Source organism: Engystomops pustulosus, chromosome 4 (assembly GCF_040894005.1).
Source record: "Engystomops pustulosus chromosome 4, aEngPut4.maternal, whole genome shotgun sequence".
NCBI classification, from domain to species: domain Eukaryota; kingdom Metazoa; phylum Chordata; class Amphibia; order Anura; family Leptodactylidae; genus Engystomops; species Engystomops pustulosus.
The window spans coordinates 11,400,989-11,426,353 of NC_092414.1; the positions used below are offsets into that span (position 1 = coordinate 11,400,989).

At 40.7% G+C, this 25,365-nt stretch overlaps 1 protein-coding gene across 1 annotated transcript in view; it reads right to left on the reverse strand.

Annotated features, from left to right (window-relative positions):
- Positions 1–25,365, reverse strand: part of LARGE1 (LARGE xylosyl- and glucuronyltransferase 1) — a 367,872-nt gene that overhangs the window by 84,354 nt on the left and 258,153 nt on the right. The window contains exon 7 of the mRNA XM_072145129.1: positions 8,067–8,171. Within this exon, the coding sequence (XP_072001230.1) occupies positions 8,067–8,171 (105 nt within the window). The remainder of the gene's footprint in view (positions 1–8,066; positions 8,172–25,365) is intronic.

Consider the following 25,365-nt stretch of genomic DNA (forward strand, 5'->3'; position numbering starts at 1 on the left):
AAAATAACCGTCATTTATCTTAATAAAGTTCTACAAATTTGAATCTTGCCAATCAGACTGTTAAAGACACCATTGTTTAGTTTTCTGTTAATAAAGTTCAGCAAATTTGAACCATTCTGTCATGGTTAACCATAGCAACCAGTCAGAGCTCAGCTTTTTATTTTGCCACAGCAGTTTGAAACATGAGAGCTGAGCTCTGATTGGCTGCTCTGGGTAACAAGGCCCGATTCACAGTTTTGATGATTAAGGTCCCGCTGTAATATTGCAAATATGGTTTTTGTATAGACTCTAGTCACCTCCAAAGCAGCACACTGCAAGTTTCTACTTTAAATCTTGACGTTCTTTTGAAATCTGCTGTTGTCATGTTCACGTCTCTGTAATCACTGTGATCGGAGTAATAAAGTTTGATCTTGTGTATAAAATGTATTTTCTTAAAAGAGCCAAATCTTTAATTAAGGATGTCCCAATGCTTGGTGCAGCGTCATAGAGGAGACAAGACCTTACAAAATGTATCCCCTAGTAAGAAGGAGGCAGAATGTCTGTATACAGTACCATCACACTGCCCCCTGTATACAGTACCATCACACTGCCCCCTGTATACAGTACCATCACACTGCCCCTATATACAGTACCATCACACTGCCCCCTATATACAGCGCTAAATCACTACCCCTATATACAGTACCATCACACTGCCCCTATATAAAGTACCATTACACTGCCCCCTATATACAGTACCATATCATTGCCCCCTATATATCGTACCATATCATTGCCCACTTTATACAGTACCATCACACTGCCTCCTGTATACAGTACCATCACACTGCCCCTGTATACAGTACCATCACACTGCACCCCTATATACAGTACCATCACACTGCACCCCTATATACAGTACCATATCATTGCCCCCTATATACAGTACCATGACACTGCCCTTCCCCTATATACAGCCCCATTACACTGCCCCCTACATACAGCCCCATCACACTGCCTCCTGTATACAGCCCCATCACACTGCCTCCTGTATACAGCCCCATTACACTGCCCCCTATATACAGCCCCATCACACTGCCCCCTATATACAGCCCCATCACACTGCCCCCTATATACAGTACTATATCACTACCCACTATATACAGTATCATCACACTCCCCTATACACAGTACCATATCATTGCACCGTATATACAGTACCATAACACTGCCCCTATATACAATATCATCACACTGATTTGCTTTAATAAAGAAAAGCTGGAGAAGTAACAAAAACACTGTAACAAAACCACATGCAAATATACAACTAATGTTCTAATGGCTCAACATAATGCAAATCATAGTATCACAGACAGAAAATATTTAATTATCCTAGAGACTGATGGCGCCTGTAGTAATTTCCGACACATTCTTGTAACATGCTCAGAAAACGGAGGGTTAAGTGGCTTTGGCTTCTCCACAGCAACCTTATCAGGTGAGAATTGAATTAAGGTATTAGATTTGGATTCCAGGCACAGAAGTTTCACAGCACAGAAAACCTAATCAATGAAATCATTCAGGAACATCTACAGCGCGGTATTACACAGAGGAGGAGGGGGCGATACATACACCGCTACACAACACGGGCTACAGGCAGCGCTACCAGACGTTACCAGTGTATGTGTATAATACTGCCCCTATATACAAGAATATAACTACTATAATACTGCCCCCTATGTACAAGAATATAACTACTATAATCCTGCCTCCTATGTACAGGAATATAACTACTATAATACTGCCCCCTATGTACAAGAATATAACTACTATAATACTGCCCCCTATGTACAAGAATATAACTACTATAATACTGCCCCCTATGTACAGGAATATAACTACTATAATACTGCCCCCTATGTACAGGAATATAACTACTATAATACTGCCCCCTATGTACAAGAATATAACTACTATAATACTGCCCCCTATGTACAGGAATATAACTACTATAATACTGCCCCTATGTACAAGAATATAACTACTATAATACTGCCCCCTATGTACAGGAATATAACTACTATAATACTGCCTCCTATGTACAAGAATATAACTACTATAATACTGCCCCCTATGTACAGGAATATAACTACTATAATACTGCCCCTATGTACAGGAATATAAGTACTATAATACTGCCCCCTATGTACAAGAATATAACTACTATAATACTGCCTCCTATGTACAGGAATATAACTACTATAATACTGCCCCCTATGTACAGGAATATAACTACTATAATACTGACCCCTATGTACAAGAATATAACTACTATAATACTGCCCCCTATGTACAGGAATATAACTACTATAATACTGCCCCCTATGTACAAGAATATAACTACTATAATACTGCTCCTATGTACAGGAATATAACTACTATAATACTGCCCCCTATGTACAGGAATATAACTACTATAATACTGCCTCCTATGTGCAGGAAGATAACTACTATAATACTGCCCCCTATGTACAAGAATATAACTACTATAATACTGCTCCCTATATACAAGAATATAACTACTATAATACTGCCCCCTATGTACAAGAATATAACTACTATAATACTGCCCCCTATGTACAAGAATATAACTACTATAATACTGCCCGCTATATACAGGAATATAACTACTATAATACTGGCCCCTATGTACAGGAATATAACTACTATAACACTGATCCCTATGTACAGGAATATAACTACTATAATACTGCCCCCTATGTACAAGAATATAACTACTATAATACTGCTCCCTATATACAAGAATATAACTACTATAATACTGCCCCCTATGTACAAGAATATAACTACTATAATACTGCCCCTATGTACAGGAATATAACTACTATAATACTGTCACCTATGTACAAGAATATAACTACTATAATACTGCTCCCTATATACAAGAATATAACTACTATAATACTGCCCCCTATGTACAAGAATATAACTACTATAATACTGCCCCTATGTACAGGAATATAACTACTATAATACTGCCCTCTATGTACAGGAATATAACTACTATAATACTGCCCCCTATGTACAAGAATATAACTACTATAATACTGCCCCTATGTACAGGAATATAACTACTATAATACTGCCCTCTATGTACAGGAATATAACTACTATAATACTGCCCCCTATGTACAAGAATATAACTACTATAATACTTCCCCCTATGTACAGGAATATAACTACTATAATACTGTCACCTATGTACAGGAATATAACTACTATAATACTGTCACCTATGTACAGGAATATAACTACTATAATACTGCCCCCTATGTACATGAATATAACTACTATAATACTGCTCCCTATGTACAAGAATATAACTACTATAATACTGCCCCCTATGTACAAGAATATAACTACTATAATACTGCCCCCTATGTACAGGAATATAACTACTATAATACTGCCCCTATGTACAAGAATATAACTACTATAATACTTCCCCCTATGTACAAGAATATAACTACTCTAATACTGCCCCCTATGTACAAGAATATAACTACTATAATACTGCCCCTATGTACAGGAATATAACTACTATAATACTGTCACCTATGTACAGGAATATAACTACTATAATACTGCCCCCTATGTACAAGAATATAACTACTATAATACTGCCCCCTATGTACAAGAATATAACTACTATAATACTGCCCCTATGTACAAGAATATAACTACTATAATACTTCCCCCTATGTACAAGAATATAACTACTATAATACTGCCCCCTATGTACAAGAATATAACTACTATAATACTGCCCCTATGTACAGGAATATAACTACTATAATACTGTCACCTATGTACAGGAATATAACTACTATAATACTGTCACCTATGTACAGGAATATAACTACTATAATACTGCCCCCTATGTACAAGAATATAACTACTATAATACTGCCCCCTATGTACAAGAATATAACTACTATAATACTGCCCCCTATGTACAGGAATATAACTACTATAATACTGCTCCCTATGTACAAGAATATAACTACTATAATACTGTCACCTATGTACAGGAATATAACTACTATAATACTGCCCCCTATGTACAAGAATATAACTACTATAATACTGCTCCCTATGTACAAGAATATAACTACTATAATACTGCCCCCTATGTACAAGAATATAACTACTATAATACTGCCCCCTATGTACAAGAATATAACTACTATAATACTGCCCCCTATGTACAAGAATATAACTACTTTAATACTGCCCCCTATGTACAAGAATATTACTACTATAATACTGCCCCTATGTATAAGTATATAACTACTACACTACGGCTCTATGCTTTGTCCTGTGATGCTCCCGGTTTGGCGTTTCTATTTCTTGTTTGTATTAGTTAATTACTTATTGACGTCGTCTCCGTTAGACGTTCGCTCCGGTTACAAGTGATTTGTCTCGCTGCGGATCTGTCAGCGTTGCGTCCAGGAATGTGCGCAGGTAATGTTCCGTCCTGTGTTCTGCAGACAGTAAGATATATTTCCTGTGACTTCATTCTCCAAATTGGGGAAAACTAAAACTTCTCTAGGAGCGGTGACAGTCTGCTCTTAAAGGGACCCTCCATTTTTCGCCCTCTATTTCCCCTTTTTAAGCCTCTTGGGTAATAGACCTCATAATTTTCAAATAATTTCTTAAAGGGGGTCTCTGAGGTCTATATCGTCTCCCGAACCTATAATAGGCCACGTGCAGACCTATTAAAAAAGGCAAAAACAGATCTTTTTGGCCGAAAACAGAAAAGTTAATCATCTCTTTATGAATATGCAAATCAACGCACAAGTGCCCTGAAGGCGGAGCCATTTTCCCAACAAGTGCTCCAAGTCTTTTCTAAAATTCAAACCAACGCTCTTTCTTGATATGTGAATGACATTTTCAGATATTTTTGAAAAATGTAAATTAGCCTGTAAGTGCATTGGGGGCGGGAACCAACTTCAAGGAGCAGCTTAATGGCTCTGGATCTGCTCCAAATTCACTTCCCATTGAATGTTTTTTTAAATGTGATTATGCATATATATATGCAAATCTAGCATATTGGCCCCGCCCCTGGTGCACTTTCAGAGTAATTTGCATATTCATAAAGGGGTGTGGTTAAGACAAAGGTGTGGCCGCACTTACAGGTCTCTAGATGGCAATATTACTGGCCTGGGGCCTGACATTCCCTTTAAACCACTAGAATTCTGTAGGTGACATATCCCTTTAAGAATAGAGAACCTCATGAATGATTTGCCTTTAAGTCACATATTTTCTCGCTGCTCCGTGTCCCTTCAAATTAATAAAACCATAAGACGCGACCGCAGCCCGGAACAGATTTTATGGCAATTGGCGTGAAGGAGGCCGCACCGCGACGTATTTATAGACTCCAGAAATCTCATGTCACCGGGTGCGGAGGATCTATGTCACACAGAGCGAGATGTCCGAGTAATTTCATTCATAGCAGGAAAGCGACACAACGCTGCGAAGGAGGAGACACATTATACTGGATGTAAAGATTATATCATCTGAGATATTCAATCTCCATCCATCTACCGCTATAATACACTCACTGCAAACACAGCCCAGCCCTACTCCAGGGAGGTGGCCGTATAATTATAGCTATATTCTTGTATTATAGAATTATATTAGTTATTAGCAGTATTATAGTAGTTATATTCTTGTACATAGGGGGCAGTATTATAGTAGTTATATTCTTGTACATAGGGGGCAGTATTATAGTAGTTATATTCTTGTACATAGGGGGCAGTATTATAGTAGTTATATTCTTGTACATAGGGGGCAGTATTATAGTAGTTATATTCTTGTACATAGGGGGCAGTATTATAGTAGTTATATTCTTGTACATAGGGGGCAGTATTATAGTAGTAATATTCCTGTACATAGGGGGCAGTGTTATAGTAGTTATATTCTTGTACATAGGGGGCAGTATTATAGTAGTTATATTCTTGTACATAGGGGGCAGTATTATAGTAGTTATATTCTTGTACATAGGGGGCAGTATTATAGTAGTTATATTCCTGTACATAGGGGGCAGTATTATAGTAGTTATATTCTTGTACATAGGGGCAGTATTATAGTAGTTATATTCTTGTACATAGGGGGCAGTATTATAGTAGTTATATTCTTGTACATAGGGGGCAGTATTATAGTAGTTATATTCCTGTACATAGGGGGCAGTATTATAGTAGTTATATTCTTGTACATAGGGGGCAATATTATAGTAGTTATATTCCTGTACATAGGGGGCAGTATTATAGTAGTAATATTCTTGTACATAGGAGGCAGTATTATAGTAGTTATATTCTTGTACATAGGAGGCAGTATTATAGTAGTTATATTCCTGTACATAGGGGCAGTATTATAGTAGTTATATTCTTGTACATAGGAGGCAGTATTATAGTAGTTATATTCCTGTACATAGGGGGCAGTATTATAGTAGTTATATTCCTGTACATAGGGGTCAGTATTATAGTAGTTATATTCCTGTACATAGGGGGCAGTATTATAGTAGTTATATTCCTGTACATAGGGGGCAGTATTATAGTAGTTATATTCCTGTACATAGGGGGCAGTATTATAGTAGTTATATTCCTGTACATAGGGGTCAGTATTATAGTAGTTATATTCTTGTACATAGGAGGCAGTATTATAGTAGTTATATTCCTGTACATAGGGGCAGTATTATAGTAGTTATATTCTTGTACATAGGAGGCAGTATTATAGTAGTTATATTCCTGTACATAGGGGGCAGTATTATAGTAGTTATATTCCTGTACATAGGGGTCAGTATTATAGTAGTTATATTCCTGTACATAGGGGCAGTATTATAGTAGTTATATTCTTGTACATAGGAGGCAGTATTATAGTAGTTATATTCCTGTACATAGGGGGCAGTATTATAGTAGTTATATTCCTGTACATAGGGGTCAGTATTATAGTAGTTATATTCCTGTACATAGGGGGCAGTATTATAGTAGTTATATTCCTGTACATAGGGGGCAGTATTATAGTAGTTATATTCTTGTACATAGGGGGCAGTATTATAGTAGTTATATTCCTGTACATAGGGGGCAGTATTATAGTAGTTATATTCCTGTACATAGGGGACAGTATTATAGTAGTTATATTCCTGTACATAGGGGGCAGTATTATAGTAGTTATATTCTTGTACATAGGGGGCAGTATTATAGTAGTTATATTCCTGTACATAGGGGGCAGTATTATAGTAGTTATATTCTTGTACATAGGGGGCAGTATTATAGTAGTTATATTCCTGTACATAGGGGGCAGTATTATAGTAGTTATATTCCTGTACATAGGGGGCAGTATTATAGTAGTTATATTCTTGTACATAGGGGGCAGTATTATAGTAGTTATATTCCTGTACATAGAGGGCAGTATTATAGTAGTTATATTCCTGTACATAGGGGGCAGTATTATAGTAGTTATATTCCTGTACATAGGGGGCAGTATTATAGTAGTTATATTCTTGTACATAGGGGGCAGTATTATAGTAGTTATATTCTTGTACATAGGGGGCAGTATTATAGTAGTTATATTCTTGTACATAGGGGACAGTATTATAGTAGTTATATTCTTGTACATAGGGGGCAGTATTATAGTAGTTATATTCTTGTACATAGGGGGCGGTATTATAGTAGTAATCATAGGCCCGCATTATTTAAAGTGTTTGCGCCAGTTTTCTGTCTTATTTCGCACTGATAAGAACGCGTAACCTCCTTGTACATGTATTTATAAAGTGTCTGTGCCAGTTTTATGTCCCGGCTGCACTGTGTCCGACAAGATAAAAAATGTGCACATACAGGGGTGTGTTAGTGCTTACTTTGTGCCACATTTATTACTGACGTGTGCAAGAATTCTGCAGCATAAACAAAGTGCACAAAATTTAAAAAACGGTGCCCATTGTAGGGGGCGCCAGATTCATGAAGCCAGTTTTGATAAATGTGGGCCATAGTCCCCCTGTAGGACTGTACCTGTGTTGTATCCTCTTCCCAGTGCCGGCCACGGTCTGTGATTTTTCCACAAATTTCCTAGGTACCAGTCGCTCTGATTCTCTACCAGCCCCAGAACTTGTTGTCCTGAAAGAAAAAAAACAATAAAAATCATTATAAACATGGAGATATATTAGTGTGGTGACTATATCAAATCTTTGGAAACAGTAACTTATATTTCTCACAATCAGGAATAGATAAGTCGGCTATAAACAACCTGTTACGTGGTTATTCAACTATTTTACTACTTATGACATTTTTGGGGGGTCCCAGCATCCTCTCAAGACACCCTGATCCTGGTTCGGTTCCCTTGGCACCAGTGGTGCGTCCAAAAATGTCCTCCCCCGTCACTCCCCTATGGGTAAACAAGTTCATTGTGTTTAAGCATTGCCCACGTTCCGTCTGTCGGAGGCCATTACATTAACGAGGAGAGACGATACCCATAATCCTCTGCGGCCGCTCGCTGGCGTCAATTTCCCGGCATTGTTGGGCCGAGTTATTCTCATCTCCGCTACCTGTCGCCCTCAATGTTGTCCTGTTTGTCTGACTTTGTCTCTAACCTTCACGGCTGCGTCTCATTGACCGTGATTTATTTAGTCCTAGTGCCTGCGTTCCGAAACACCACCGTGGACGTAGACATCTGGAGCCAGTAACGTTGTTTGTTACGGGTCTATTTTATCATTTTTAGGCGAAAATGCAATTTTTTCAAAAATTTTTACCTCAGAGAGATTTTTACATATCAAATTTTGGTTTCGGGTTTCTGTTGCCTAGCAACATTCAGCTTCCTGTCTGGGTGACTGCCATTTGCGTACATGTTGTTGCGGTCACAGGAAGTGAGGCCTTCGGCCTTTAGGGCCAGAGAGTTGACTACAAACCTAGCAAACATTTTAGTAATGGCGTTCACCTGCAACAGGCCTTGTTGACTAAATCCATACCTCTCCTACACAAAGTTACATAAATATGGGTGTTCCCGTCAGTCACAAAGGACGTAGACACCTGGAACCTATAACGTTGTTTGTTATGGGACTATTTTAGAATTTTTGGCTGCGAATACAATTTTTTTCAAAAATTTTTACCTCAGAAAAATTTCTACATTTCAAACTTTGTTTTTCTGTTGCCTAGCAACATTCAGCTTCCTGTCTGGGTGACTGCCATTTGCGTACATGTTGTTGTGGTCACAGGAAGTGAGGCCTTCGGACTCTAGGGCCCGAGATTTGACTACAAACCTAGCAACCATTTTTAGTCATGGCGTTCACCTGCAACAGGCCTTGTTTACCAAATCCATACCTCTCCTCGGGTTATGGGCCCGCTTTGTGGCAGAGGAAAAATGAATGGTTTACTAAAGGAACAAGCTAATGACAAAATAACTGGGTATCCGGAAATCCAACATGTCCGCCCATTCGACTGCCCTCAGACGAGAATTGCAGGACCTCAATATTTATCAATGAATGGCTAGTCACTACAAAATTCAAATGCAGCTCTGGGTGTGACTAGAGTATAAAATACGATTTATTGAAGAACTTTTACCAGAAAATATCCAAAATTTTGGATGCTTTAATGTAAACTCAGACCTTTTCTTTCATACATATATGGCTGACATAAGACACAGCTATTATAGCGCGCCCTTTAAATGTTCCCATCATTTTGCCCCAAGCCGCAGAGTACAACGTCCTACTGAACTGTGCTGCGACGCAACGTACGGGATGTAGGTTGCCTCATTGTCTCCATTATATGTGATGTACATCAAAGGACTCCACAAAGTCCAGGAGGGGACTGGATTTCATAGGGAGGGATCTGCCGGAATTTTAGGTCATGCCCCGAAGCTCCATGGGGGGTTTATATACTAGACGCAACGCGCCAAAGAATTACAGGATTCATTTCCGAGCAAAAAGAGACGCCACAGCGCGAGGAGTGAAGAGCTCCTGAAAGAGAAGCCCAGTATCTGGGAAAGCTGGGTGATTATGATACAGAGCTGCCCTTAGAGCAGGTTATTAGACACCTGAGATTCATAATTTCTGCTTTTTTTTCTTTTGCTGTATTCCTACCTCATTCCATTTCTAGGAAAGCTGGGTGACTCAAAATGGCAGCCCTTTGGAAGAAATGCATCATGGGGGTTGAGGTGGTTCAGTGGCGCCTAGACTTGAGATTAGAGAATATGTCAATCATTCTACAATGGGTTGGACTTCTACAGGTGGGTGGGGCTGGACTCCTACAGAAGTCGTGTGGACTCATTTTAGAATGAGATCCTGGATCGGGGTTCTTGAAGAATGATCCATAAATTAAGTCATACCTACCCAAAAGTTGTGTTTGGTACTGCAGCTCACCTCCATTGAGGATTCCTATTGAGAGTCCTGCTCCGTTCATCATAAAATGATTGACATCTTCTACAATGGGTGGAGTTAAAATATTTAAAAATAAATCAGGGGTAATCAGGAGCGTATTACAGGGGCAGCAGCCATAGCAGATGCTATGGGGTCCTCGGTGTCAGGGGGCCCCATCATCTAGTGTATTAACTCTGTAATGGGTGTGAATATGCTGTATGTGTGTGTTGTGTGTATTTGCTGTATTTGTATGTGTGTGTATATGCTGTATTTGGTATTGTATGTATGTGTCTATTTGTTAAATGTGATGTTTATATGCTCTATATGTGTGTGCATATGTGATGTATATATGCTGTATGTCTGTTTATAGGATGGATGTGTGTATATAGTACTGTATGAATGTGTGTATATGCTGTATATGGTATTGTATGTATGTGTTATTTGTTTTATGTGATGTTTATATGCTCTATATGTGTGTGCATATGTGATGTGTTTGTGATCACATAAAACTAATAACACATACATACAATACCATATATACACTTTCATAAAGTACTATATACACACATGCATCCTATAAACAGACATACAGCTTGTATGTCTGTTTATAGGATGCATGTGTTTATATAGTACTTTATGAATGTGTGTATATGCTGTATGCATGTATATATGTTGTGTGATTGTAGCTTACATTTGTGAGTATACAAATATGTACTTATTATTTAAGGGGTAAGGGGTGCCCCATGCAGAAGTCTGTTGTGGGGCCCTGCCTCACCTAGTTACACCCCTGCTTATGATATCCTTACCATACTTGACAACGGTCTTTAATTTTCTGAGACAGATTTTGGGTGTGTCTTGGTCTGAAAGTGGGTGTTCCTGCTTTGCTTAGGGGTGGGTCTAATCTTTGGATTGTCTTGGGGGTTGGGTGTAACAATTATAATAGTAAGCATGGTCTACTAAGTCACAAAATTAAAAGGCTCCACAAAAATGTGATTCAACATAAAATCCTGTTTTGATTTACAATTCAATGGGAGGGGCCTGATTATTAAAGCTCCACCCCTGAGGATCTTAGAAAGACGCTTAAACCAATCAGTTTGGAAAATGCTGGCATCAATAAACAACATCCTGAATCCACGGGGTTAAGTAGGTGGAGAGCTTACCTATTGTTACTATAGGAAGTAGGCCGGCTAATCTGCGATCACACGTGTTGTACGCAAACGATGGCTGGAACAATGGTAACGTTCTTCCAGAAAATGACAGGCCGCGGGCGCTGATCTATAATTTCCTATGAAAAGCCGGCGGCTCCGTGTAATTTGCTCAGATGTGTTAAATTGATAATAAAACGGCAGAGTATTGTGTGCCATTACACAGATTTTATCCTATTATCCATGGAAAAAAGAACCTCACGGGCAAAATTGCAGTGTTTTTTTTTTTTTTTTTCAAATTTATATTTTTATTTTTAGGCAAGTGCATTCATAGAGATAATGTTTAGTAGGATAACGGTCTGGGCGGAGCTGGCGGAGCATAAAAGACGCTTTTCAATGTCTACAATTTTATTCCGAGAATCGGTTGTCGGGAAATTTTTGAAAAACATATAAAAAATTTAAAGGTGGACTCCAAGACAGAAATCGAATACACCTTATGTATTTATTATGATCTACTGTGAAAAAAAATAAGTGTGTTCGGTTCTTTTGTTGTAGCCCTTTAAGCAGATTTTACTTGTTGCTAAATGATGATGTCACTTCCTGTCTGGGTGACTACCATTGGAATACACATAACTGTGTGTACTGAAGTAGTCACAGGAAGTGTCTGCTGAATTGACAAAATAACTTTTTTTACTTTTCTTTTCTTTTTTTCTAAAGAAATTTGAAATTTGACTCAAAAGTCGTTACAATTCACCATTTTCAAGCCCCACCCCCTCGGGACCAGCCGTCTCAGGCGGAATGTCCACTTTTATGGAGTTGCTTGTAGTAATCTGTGCTCTTCTCTAACCCCTTTGTCTCATCCTGGCTCAAAAATTAGCAAAGTTTCAAGAATTACCATCATAAAAGCGGACGATCTCACAGATTTGAGTGAACCTCGGGGGCGGAGCTTGCAAATTTAGCAAAAATTTAAAAAAAACTGTAAATTTGCCAGGATTTTGAAACTGCTTTACAACTTTAAGATAAATGAAACAATAAACTCAGCTTTCAATTCATAAAATATTTTTTTTTTATAAGTGGGAGGGGCATATTCAGAATTACATTAAACAATCGTTTCTGTGTCATTTTTGCAGGCACAGGATGGTGGAGGTTTAAAAGGTCATGTAAGTCGGGACGACCCCTGATGGACAATCTCTGAGGGACGACCATATTGTCACAGCAATAAATATGAGTGAACTCAAAGGGATTTATGATTGAAGGAGACGACTCAAGGACTTGGACCTTCAGGGAAGAGGTGACGGATGTTCTCTCCTCCAGACTGAGGGCTGTCATGTATTTTTAGGACGTCGTAGTGAAATGTCACTGTCACCTTTTAATAAACATTGTTATAATCAGTTCTGTGACCTTTAAATGCCTCAATAATAATAGTTGTAGAGCGACATTTTACAAGATAAGAATTTACAAAAATTTTACAAAGAAACTTCTGTCTTCTCTACAAATAAATGAAGTGGTTAAATTAAAAAAAAAAACGCTAAAAATATAACTACTATAATACTGCCCCTATGCACAGGAATATAACTACTATAATACTGCCCCCTATGTACAGGAATATAACTACTATAATACTGCCCCCTATGTACAGGAATATAACTACTATAATACTGCCCCCTATGTACAGGAATATAACTACTATAATACTGCCCCCTATGTACAGGAATATAACTACTATAATACTGCCCCCTATGTACAAGAATATAACTACTATAATACTGCCCCCTAGGTACAAGAATGTAACTACTATAATACTGCCCCCTATGTACAAGAATATAACTACTATAATACTGCCCCCTATGTACAAGAATATAACTACTATAATACTGCCCCTATGTACAGGAATATAACTACTATAATACTGCCCCCTATGTACAGAAATATAACTACTATAATACAGCCCCCTATGTACAAGAATATAACTACTATAATACTGCCCCTATGTACAAGAATATAACTACTATAATACTGCCCCCTATGCACAAGAATATAACTACTATAATACTGCCTCCTATGTACAAGAATATAACTACTATAATACTGCCCCCTATGTACAAGAATATAACTACTATAATACTGCCTCCTATGTACAAGAATATAACTACTATAATACTGCCCCCTATGTACAAGAATATAACTACTATAATACTGCCCCCTATGTACAGGAATATAACTACTATAATACTGCCCCCTATGTACAAGAATATAACTACTATAATACTGCCCCTATGTACAAGAATATAACTATTATAATACTGCCCCCTATGTACAAGAATATAACTACTATAATACTGCCCCCTATGTACAGGAATATAACTACTATAATACTGCCCCCTATGTACAATAATATAACTACTATAATACTGCCCCCTATGTACAAGAATATAACTACTATAATACTGCCCCTATGTACAAGAATATAACTACTATAATACTGCCCCCTATGTACAGGAATATAACTACTATAATACTGCCCCCTATGTACAGGGATATAACTACTATAATACTGCCCCCTATGTACAAGAATATAACTACTATAATACTGCCCCCTATGTACAAGAATATAACTACTATAATACTGCCCCCTATGTACAAGAATATAACTACTATAATACTGCCCCTATGTACAGGAATATAACTACTATAATACTGCCTCCTATGTACAGGAATATAACTACTATAATACTGCCCCCTATGTACAAGAATATAACTACTATAATACTGCCCCCTATGTACAGGAATATAACTACTATAATACTGTCCCCTATGTACAGGAATATAACTACTATAATACTGCCCCCTATATACAAGAATATAACTACTATAATACTGCCCCCTATGTACAAGAATATAACTACTATAATACCGTCCCCTATGTACAGAAATATAACTACTATAATACTGTCCCCTATGTACAGGAATATAACTACTATAATACTGCCCCCTATGTACAGGAATATAACTACTATAATACTGCCCCCTATGTACAGGAATATAACTACTATAATACTGCCCCCTATGTACAAGAATATAACTACTATAATACTGCCCCCTATGTACAAGAATATAACTATTATAATACTGCCCCCTATGTACAGGAATATAACTACTATAATACTGCCCCCTATGTACAGGAATATAACTACTATAATACTGTCCCTATGTACAAGAATATAACTACTATAATACTGCCCCCTATGTACAGGAATATAACTACTATAATACTGCCCCCTATGTACAAGAATATAACTACTATAATACTGCCCCCTATGTACAAGAATATAACTACTATAATACTGCCCCCTATGTACAGGAATATAACTACTATAATACTGCCCCCTATGTACAAGAATATAACTACTATAATACTGCCCCCTATGTACAAGAATATAACTACTATAATACTGCCCCTATGTACAAGAATATAACTACTATAATACTGCCCTCTATGTACAAGAATAAAACTACTATAATACTGCCCCCTGTGTACAAGAATATAACTACTATAATACTGCTCCCTATGTACAAGAATATAACTACTATAATACTGCCCCTATGTACAGGAATATAACTACTATAATACTGCCCCCTATGTACAAGAATATAACTACTATAATACTGTCCCCTATGTACAGGAATATAACTACTATAATACTGCCCCCTATGTACAAGAATATAACTACTATAATACTGCCCCCTATGTACAAGACTATAACTACTATAATACTGCCCCCTATGTACAAGAATATAACTACTATAATACTGCCCCTATGTACAGGAATATAACTACTATAATACTGCCCCCTATGTACAAGAATATAACTACTATAATACTGCCCCCTATGTACAAGAATATAACTACTATAATACTGCCCCCTATGTACAGGAATATAACTACTATAATACTGCCCCTTATGTACAGGAATATAACTACTATAATACCGCCCCCTATGTACAAGAATATAACTACTATAATACTGCCCCCTATGTACAAGAATATAACTACTATAATACTGCCCCCTATGTACAGGAATATAACTACTATAATACTGCCCCCTATGTACAAGAATATAACTACTATAATACTGCCCCCTATGTACAGGAATATAACTACTATAATACTGCCCCCTATGTACAGGAATATAACTACTATAATACTGCCCCCTATGTACAGGAATATAACTACTATAATACTGCCCCTATGTACAAGAATATAACTACTATAATACTGCCCCCTATGTACAGGAATATAACTACTATAATACTGCCCCCTATGTACAGGAATATAACTACTATAATACTGCCCCCTATGTACAAGAATATAACTACTATAATACTGCCCCCTATGTACAAGAATATAACTACTATAATACTGCCCCCTATGTACAAGAATATAACTACTATAATACTGCCCCCTATGTACAAGAATATAACTACTATAATACTGCCCCCTATGTACAAGAATATAACTACTATAATACTGCCCCCTATGTACAAGAATATAACTACTATAATACTGCCCCCTATGTACAAGAATATAACTACTATAATACTGCCCCCTATGTACAAGAATATAACTACTATAATACTGCCCCTATGTACAAGAATATAACTACTATAATACTGCCCCCTATGTACAAGAATATAACTACTATAATACTGCCCCCTATGTACAAGAATATAACTACTATAATACTGCCCCTATGTACAAGACTATAACTACTATAATACTGCCCCCTATGTACAAGAATATAACTACTATAATACTGCCCCTATGTACAAGAATATAACTACTATAATACTGCCCCCTATGTACAGGAATATAACTACTATAATACTGCTCCATATGTACAAGAATATAACTACTATAATACTGCCCCCTATGTACAGGAATATAACTACTATAATACTGCCCCCTATGTACAGGAATATAACTACTATAATACTGCCCCCTATGTACAGGAATATAACTACTATAATACTGCCTCCTATGTACAAGAATATAATTACTATCAGTGGTGGTCTTTGAGTAGAGAGCCCCCCACCTTTCTCTATAATACCGGGGGCTCGGCTCCTACCTGTCCGTGTTTTTCCATGCTGTAATGAATTCCTCTCTGAGCCCTTCAGCTTCTGCAATATTTCACCCATTGATTTTACTGTCAGATGAGAAGCCGCTCGCTCCAAATGGCATTTAGCAGATCGGGCCCTGGAGGACGGTGAAGGGTAGGAGCGCGGCTTCCTGTTACATCAGGCTTCTACCACGCTCTGGTGACTCGTACGGGAAGAGTTAAAACTGTGATATTTTTACGTCCAGATCCCCTGAGACTAAATGATAAAATTTGAGCTACCTGCAGCCACCACTAGAGGGAGCTATGATTAATTCCTATGATTACAGTGATCGCCACCTAGTGGCTGAATGCTGAATCTGTGCTTTTGCTGCTACATTAAGCAAATCTTTTAGGAGGGACAAAATTTGCAATTTTTCGAGGTCTTAATCATCGCTTTTCATCAAAGGATCACTGCCGGAGGAGCCATGCGGTTGCTAGGTAACAAGGCGTAGCGTACGGCTGCTCTGGGGGTAGAGGGTCATGGCAGTACAATATTTCCTTTCCCTTAGAAAAGCGCCCAATTAATAACCCCGGGACCCCAAACCACTAATCACCCCCTCCCCTCCAGAGCCACGTCAACCTCAGTCATCCTGCTGGTCAATGTTGGCTCATTTGCATAGATTTCCCAGACTCCTCGGCGACGGCAGTGTTGCAATCTATGTAATTACGTGTAATGGTCCATTTATCACCCTTAATGGTGTCGATTTATTAAAGGGCAGTTACGGGCGAGGGCGCACTACATAAATCGGGGCTCCTAACCCGATCCGAGGCGGATAATGCGGGTCACCTTAATGCACGGGAGCTGCGCCATCATATAACGGTAGGGTGGGAGGGGCTAAATGACACTGCCCCCTATAAAACAGAATCAGTGAAAAAAAGAAGACGTGGGTCCTCGTAGACAGCTCTCCTCGATTCTTGATTGGCTAAAATCATACAAAGGGGCGTGGCAATTCCTTAAAGGATTGTAAAAAGCGGCCATTTTGATTTTTTTTTTTTTTTACATATACTTCCAACATTGGGATTAGAAGGTTCGGGAGGTTAGCTGGTCACGCCCCTTAGTCTAAACCACTCCCCTTTGCATGAACGAGCACTCTACATGGCGGTCACTCCCCTTATTTGGGACATATCACCTATGAAAGGAGTAAGAGTATCCCAATGGACTGGAACGGACAGCTTTTTATGGGTGAGAGGATGGTCTCCCCTATTTTGGGAAATTTTCAAGTTTGCTTTTACTTCTGGAGAGAAGGCGTGACTTACTGAATTTAGAGGGAGGCACCATACTTGTTGGTTATATACCCAATGGTATTTGGTAACACAGGGAGTGGAGAGAAGAGCATGGACCATAGCCTTCTGTTATGGGCAGGAAAGCTGTTAGGATCGGGATGGGCCTGAGTTGGTCTTTGCTGTTGTGGTGTCCACAAGAAGGCACAATACTTGCAGGTTACCTACCTCCTAGACAATAGTCACCTACCCCCTAGACAATGATCTAGGGGGTTGGAGAGGAAGACATAGACCATAACCTTCTGGTATGGTGCCCTCTCTATCTCCTTTTAGTTGATCGTTTGACTAATTCAGGACTTTTAGAGGAAGGCACCATACTTGCTGGTTACATACCTCTTGCTATTTGGTCCTGAGAACCTATCAGGGACTGCAGTCCAGTAGGTCCATACCTTCTGGTATTGTGCCCCCTCTCTCACCTACCTGCAGTTTTGGTTGATCGTTTGACTGCTAAAGAGACTAAAGGGGTAGGTACCATGCTTGGTGGTTACCTAACCCCTGGTATAAGGTAGTGAGAACCTGTCCAAAACTCTCTCTATGCCAAAGGCACGAGGGGGCAGAGGGTGCCAAAAATATACAACCAAACCTTCAGAAGACCAAATTTTCCCTGGCTACCTATCCTTTTGGTTGATCATGTGACGATCCTTCTCTTGAGGCACCATACTTGTCGGTTACATACCCACGCTATTTAGTAGTAAGAACTTGTCTTCATAGGGCACAAGGGTATAGGGGGTTGTGGAAATGTACACCCCACCCTCCTGTCTTGGCGGCATCATGGGGGGGCCTGGCTTCGGCCTATGTTATGGTCGAGCCCCCTCTCTTCTACCCTTCGCCCTACCCTTCACGGTTGACCGTGAAAACCCTTCTATAAATCAGTGTAAGATTCGGGATCGGCGTTAATGCTCCATTATTAATCCCCCCTCCCCCCTCCCGCAGCACAGAGGAAGTCTGGCGGGTTATACGAGCCATCGATGGGCTGTAAATGGAGGCAAAGCCTTAATTAAACATTTCAGCCTCTTGACGAGGAGACGGCGGTGGTGACAGGCTAATCTGCGCTCCGAGGATTTCACACCAGCTCCTGCGCCACTGTCCTTGAAAACTCGTAGCAAATTAGGGAGTGGGGGAGGGGGGGGGTTATCAAGGCCGCTCCGAGGACAGCGGTCCGAACATTAATGTGCCTATACCTGGGGTGCACCGACAAATCACTAGGGGATTGGAGTCTCGGAAGCCCAGGCACAGCGCCATCCCTTCTGTTGTGGCTGTAAATGGTATTACACGTCTAGTTCATCTGAATCGAGTGCAGGTACAGATGAAACAAGAAGGATGGCGGCCACAGCGTTCATCCAATAACCACTGACCTAGAACATCCCTTTTATGGGATACATCCGTATGCAATTAGCTCCCACTAGTGGTGGATTCAGGATTATTTGCCGAGAGAGAGAGAGAAAGGGGTTTAGAGCTGGGGGGCATCCTCTCACCATACAGAGCACCCCTAGTGGTGGAGTCGGGGTATCCTCACTGACAATTTTAGAAAAGGAAGGAACTGTGGGGGCACTATGGCATAGAGTAAGAGCTTCTCTTGTGGGCCCTACAGCAGCTGCACACCCTGTGTGGGCCCTATAGCAGCTGCACACCCTGTGTGGGCCCTATAGCAGCTGCACACCCTGTGTGGGCCCTATAGCAGCTGCACCCCCTGTGTGGGCCCTATAGCACCTGCACCCCCTGTGTGGGCCCTATAGCAGCTGCACCCCCTGTGTGGGCCCTATAGCAGCTGCACCCCCTGTGTGGGCCCTATAGCAGCTGCACCCCCTGTGTGGGCCCTATAGCATCCTCCCTGTAGGAGCAGATGAGCCCCATCACATTGCCGCTGCCTCCGCACCTGATTTATAGCCCCGCCCCTCCCGCACTCCTCAGCCGCAGTATTTTATGAATTCCCAAACTATATTAACCTTTATAACCCCCTAGTAGAAAGCTTTTCCATAAATCCATGATCCCTCCGTTGATCCGGCACGGAACTGCCAATCCCCGGCGCTCCGAGCCCCCGCAGAGCCTCCCGCTGATATTAACAAGATCTCATCTGCTTTACGGAGGGCGATGTAGTCCCTCACCGGGGCGGCGCAGGCGGCTGGAAGACGTTTTCGTGTTCCGGTAGAATCTCGGAGGGTTCGTTACCTAAACCTCCCGCTCCGGATGAGTTAGCGCCTTCTGTTTGGGGAGCAAGAAAAAAAGTGTAATTGGCTAAAACCCTGCATATTAAGGGTTAATAATGATGAAAGTGTACGGCAATAGTTTGGGGTCCATCACAAGGACCACTCTAAGGTCCCAAATTTCTACCTGGTCCATTAACTCCTGCATTAAGGTGGGTCAGGGTGGAGCACTACAAACACCATGAGCTCTAGGACCCAGAAACCCTGTGTGGTTTGGGAGCCAGTTCTATAGACTATTGTTTCTCCTTGGGGAGACAAAGCAAAGCATCCTGGGAAATAAGTTATTCAAATGAGTTCACACCAAGTAGGAAGAAAGCCGCCTCTCTAGCGCCATCTCTGGCACTGTTGCATCACACTTTGATCCCTACTACAAACTTTTGGTCTTAGGGGCCCTATTATTTTGGGGCCCAGTAACACAGTTAAATCCTACAGCTCAAGATCAGGAATATCATGACAGCCTCCCCCCTTTCCTGGGAATACAATGGTCTCTGCAGTGTAGCCTTTCATTAGATGACAGTTATCATTGGTCAAATGCTAAACTGCCCCGCCCCCGAGGAGCCAACAGCATAGAAAAGAAGCAATTATACAGCAGACATGGGCGCCCGTTTTACATAATATCTATAGAAATTATCTATAGATTGCCAATGATCTTTAGTTGTCACTAGAGAGTCAATATGTTGCATAATTAATTTGCATATTTTTCCCATGAAGCATTATCGATAACCAAAACCTCTAGGGATGAAACCTATAGGGCTATATCACAGCTGAGGGTCTGTGACAGTCGAGTTCAGTCTAATCCAATCTGCACTAGAGGCTCAAAGATACCGTTACTGCAGGTTTGTTACAATGTATCAGTCAGAAGAAAACGGAGATATACAAAATGCTCAGAAGTGGAATCAGAAAAAATCTATAGCACATATGTGTATTCCAGTAATGTAAGGAAGCACCGGGGGTCTACGGCAGTCTGTAGTGACCCTATAAGGTGAGGGGAAAATACACAATGTATATAAAAACCCCTATAAACCTGAGTTATGTCCCCTTGTGATGGAGCGATGTTGCTGTAACTCATCTGTGCTACATCCCCCTCGCACTGATCCGTGAGATTTAAGGCCTGAACCAAGGCTGTAACCTGCCGGTGATAAACACCCGAATTACATGAGACGGGAAACAGATTGTATTACAATAATTTCTCCTTATTAACGATGCAATGAGGGAGGAGCAGAGAACAGAAGAAATATGTCTCCTGTCACTTACACACAACACGGCACAGCACAGAAGTTCATGTGACATCACTGTGTGTATTATCCCTGTACTGTGACATCACTGTGTGTATTATCCCTGTACTGTGACATCACTGTGTGTATTATCCCTGTACTGTGACATCACTGTGTGTATTATCCTGTACTGTGACATCACTGTGTGTATTATCTCTGTACTGTGACATCACTGTGTGTATTATCCCTGTACTGTGACATCACTGTGTGTATTATCCCTGTACTGTGACATCACTGTGTGTATTATCCTGTACTGTGACATCACTGTGTGTATTATCTCTGTACTGTGACATCACTGTGTGTATTATCCCTGTACTGTGACATCTCTGTGTGTATTATCCCTGTACTGTGACATCACTGTGTGTATTATCTCTGTACTGTGACATCACTGTGTGTATTATCTCTGTACTGTGACATCACTGTGTGTATTATCCCTGTACTGTGACATCACTGTGTGTATTATCCCTGCACTGTGACATCGCTGTGTGTATTATCTCTGCACTGTGACATCGCTGTGTGTATTATCTCTGTACTGTGACATCACTGTGTGTATTATCCCTGTACTGTGACATTACTGTGTGTATTATCCCTGTACTGTGACATCACTGTGTGTATTATCCCTGTACTGTGACATCACTGTGTGTATTATCTCTGTACTGTGACATCACTGTGTGTATTATCCCTGTACTGTGATATCACTGTGTGTATTATCCCTGTACTGTGACATCGCTGTGTGTATTATTTCTGTACTGTGACATCACTGTGTGTATTATCCCTGTACTGTGACATCACTGTGTATTATCCCTGTACTGTGACATCACTGTGTGTATTATACCTGTACTGTGACATCACTGTGTGTATTATCCCTGTACTGTGACATCACTGTGTGTATTATCCCTGTACTGTGACATCGCTGTGTGTATTATTTCTGTACTGTGACATCACTGTGTGTATTATCCCTGTACTGTGACATCACTGTGTATTATCCCTGTACTGTGACATCACTGTGTGTATTATACCTGTACTGTGACATCACTGTGTGTATTATCCCTGTACTGTGACATCACTGTGTGTATTATCCCTGTACTGTGACATCGCTGTGTGTATTATCCCTGTACTGTGACATCACTGTGTGTATTATACCTGTACTGTGACATCACTGTGTGTATTATCCCTGTACTGTGACATCACTGTGTGTATTCTCCCTGTACTGTGACATCACTGTGTGTATTATCCCTGTACTGTGACATCACTGTGTGTATTATCTCTGTACTGTGACATCACTGTGTGTATTATCTCTGTACTATGACATCACTGTGTGTATTATCTCTGTACTGTGACATCACTGTGTGTATTATCCCTGTACTGTGACATCACTGTGTGTATTATCTCTGTACTGTGACATCACTGTGTGTATTATCCCTGTACTGTGACATCGCTGTGTATTATCCCTGTACTGTGACATCACTGTGTGTATTATCCCTGTACTGTGACATCGCTGTGTGTATTATCCCTGTACTGTGACATCACTGTGTGTATTATTCCTGTACTGTGACATCACTGTGTGTATTATCCCTGTACTGTGACATCACTGTGTGTATTATCTCTGTACTGTGACATCACTGTGTGTATTATCTCTGTACTATGACATCACTGTGTGTATTATCTCTGTACTGTGACATCACTGTGTGTATTATCTCTGTACTGTGACATCACTATGTGTATTATCCCTGTACTGTGACATCACTGTGTGTATTATCCCTGTACTGTGACATCACTGTGTGTATTATCCCTGTACTGTGACATCACTGTGTGTATTATCCCTGTACTGTGACATCACTGTGTGTATTATCCCTGTACTGTGACATCACTGTGTGTATTATCTCTGTACTGTGACATCGCTGTGTGTATTATCCCTGTACTGTGACATCACTGTGTGTATTATCCCTGTACTGTGACATCACTGTGTGTAGTATCCCTGTACTGTGACATCACTGTGTGTATTATCCCTGTACTGTGACATCACTGTATGTATTATCTCTGTACTGTGATATGGAGGAGTGATGCGGATGTGCGGTCTCGTCCCTCTATGAGCGCTGCGCTCGCCCGGTGGTTGCCGCCAACATCACAGGGATTCGTTAATGTGTTAGATACGACCTTGAAGCGGGGTAGGGAGGGTTTTCACTCGCTGCCGCACAATTAGTAACATGGTTCTCTTTGAGGACTTGAGTTTCTGGGGTTATATAAGAGGAGGGGGGAATTTATGTAATTGTAAAGGGACGGTTAGAATTCTGTGTGCAGCTCTGGATGTAGCTGGAGAACATCACATGATAGCAGGCGGTTAGAATTGTGCGTGCAGCTCTGGATGTGACTGGAGAACATCACATGATAGTGGGTGGTTAGAATTCAGCGTGCAGCTTTGGCTGTGACTGGAGGATATCACATGATAGGGGGTGGTTAGAATTCTGTGTGCAGCTCTGGATGTGACTGGAGGACATCACATGATAAGGGGGCGGTTAGAATTCTGTGTGCAGCTCTGGATGTGACTGGAGGACATCACATGATAGGGGGCAGTTAGAATTCTGGGTGCAGCTCTGGATGTGACTGGAGGACATCACATGATAGGGGGGCGGTTAGAATTCTGTGTGCAGCTCTGCATGTGACTGGAGGACATCACATGATAAGGGGGCGGTTAGAATTCTGTGTGCAGCTCTGGATGTGACTGGAGGACATCACATGATAGGGGGCGGTTAGAATTCTCCATGCAGCTCTGGATGTGACTGGAGGACATCACATGATAAGGGGGCGGTTAGAATTCTGTGTGCAGCTCTGGATGTGACTGGAGGACATCACATGATAAGGGGGCGGTTAGAATTTTGCGTGCAGCTCTGCATGTGACTGGAGGACATCACATGATAAGGAGGCGGTTAAAATTCTGCGTGCAGCTCTGGATGTGGCTGGAGGACATCACATGATAAGGGGGCGGTTAGAATTCTGGGTGCAGCTCTGGATGTGACTGGAGGACATCACATGATAGGGGGCAGTTAGAATTCTGTGTGCAGCCTTGGCTGTGACTGGAGGATATCACATGATAGGGGGCGGCTATAATTCTGTGTGCAGCTCTGGATGTGACTGGAGGACATCACATGATAGGGGGCAGTTAGAATTCTGGGTGCAGCTCTGGATGTGACTGGAGGACATCACATGATAGGGGGCAGTTAGAATTCTGGGTGCAGCTCTGGATGTAGCTGAAGGAGGACACACATAGGGTACATATAGGGGTTTAGTCTGCCCGGAGCGTCGCGTCTGATTGAATCTTACATTGTGGTTTTTACTCTTCTTCTCCTCTGCCCCAGACAGCAGATGTGACACGTGCGTCTGGATGAGCCGCAGCTTGTGCTTCAGAGCTGCTCTTCCTCGTGTAATTAGGAACAGGAGGAGGCGACTACAGTCCGTACATCTGGGGGAGACCATCGGAGGGGCCTCTGCACCTCCCCCCTCCTGCAGTTCTCCGGATCTATGGAGAACATTCTGGTACCGGTCTGGAGTGATAACTGCATGAACAATGTGATTGTTTGGTCTGGGGTCTGTGTCAGGGTGCAGGTTCAGTTTAGGGGTCTGGTCTTGGGTCTGTGTAATTTTAGAGGTTTGCTATGAGGTCTTTATTAGTATATGGGTCTGGTCTGTAGTATGTATGAGTTTAGGGGTTCAGTGTGAGGTTCTGAGTCTGTACAAGTTACAGGTCTGGTCTGGGGTCATTATAAGTTTTTTTGATTGATCTGGGGTCTGTATTAGTGTAGAGGGTCTGGTGTCTATATTAGAGTAGATGGTCTGGTCTGGGGTCTGTATTAGTGTAGAGGGTCTGGTCTGGGGTCTGTATTAGTGTAGAGAGTCTGGTCT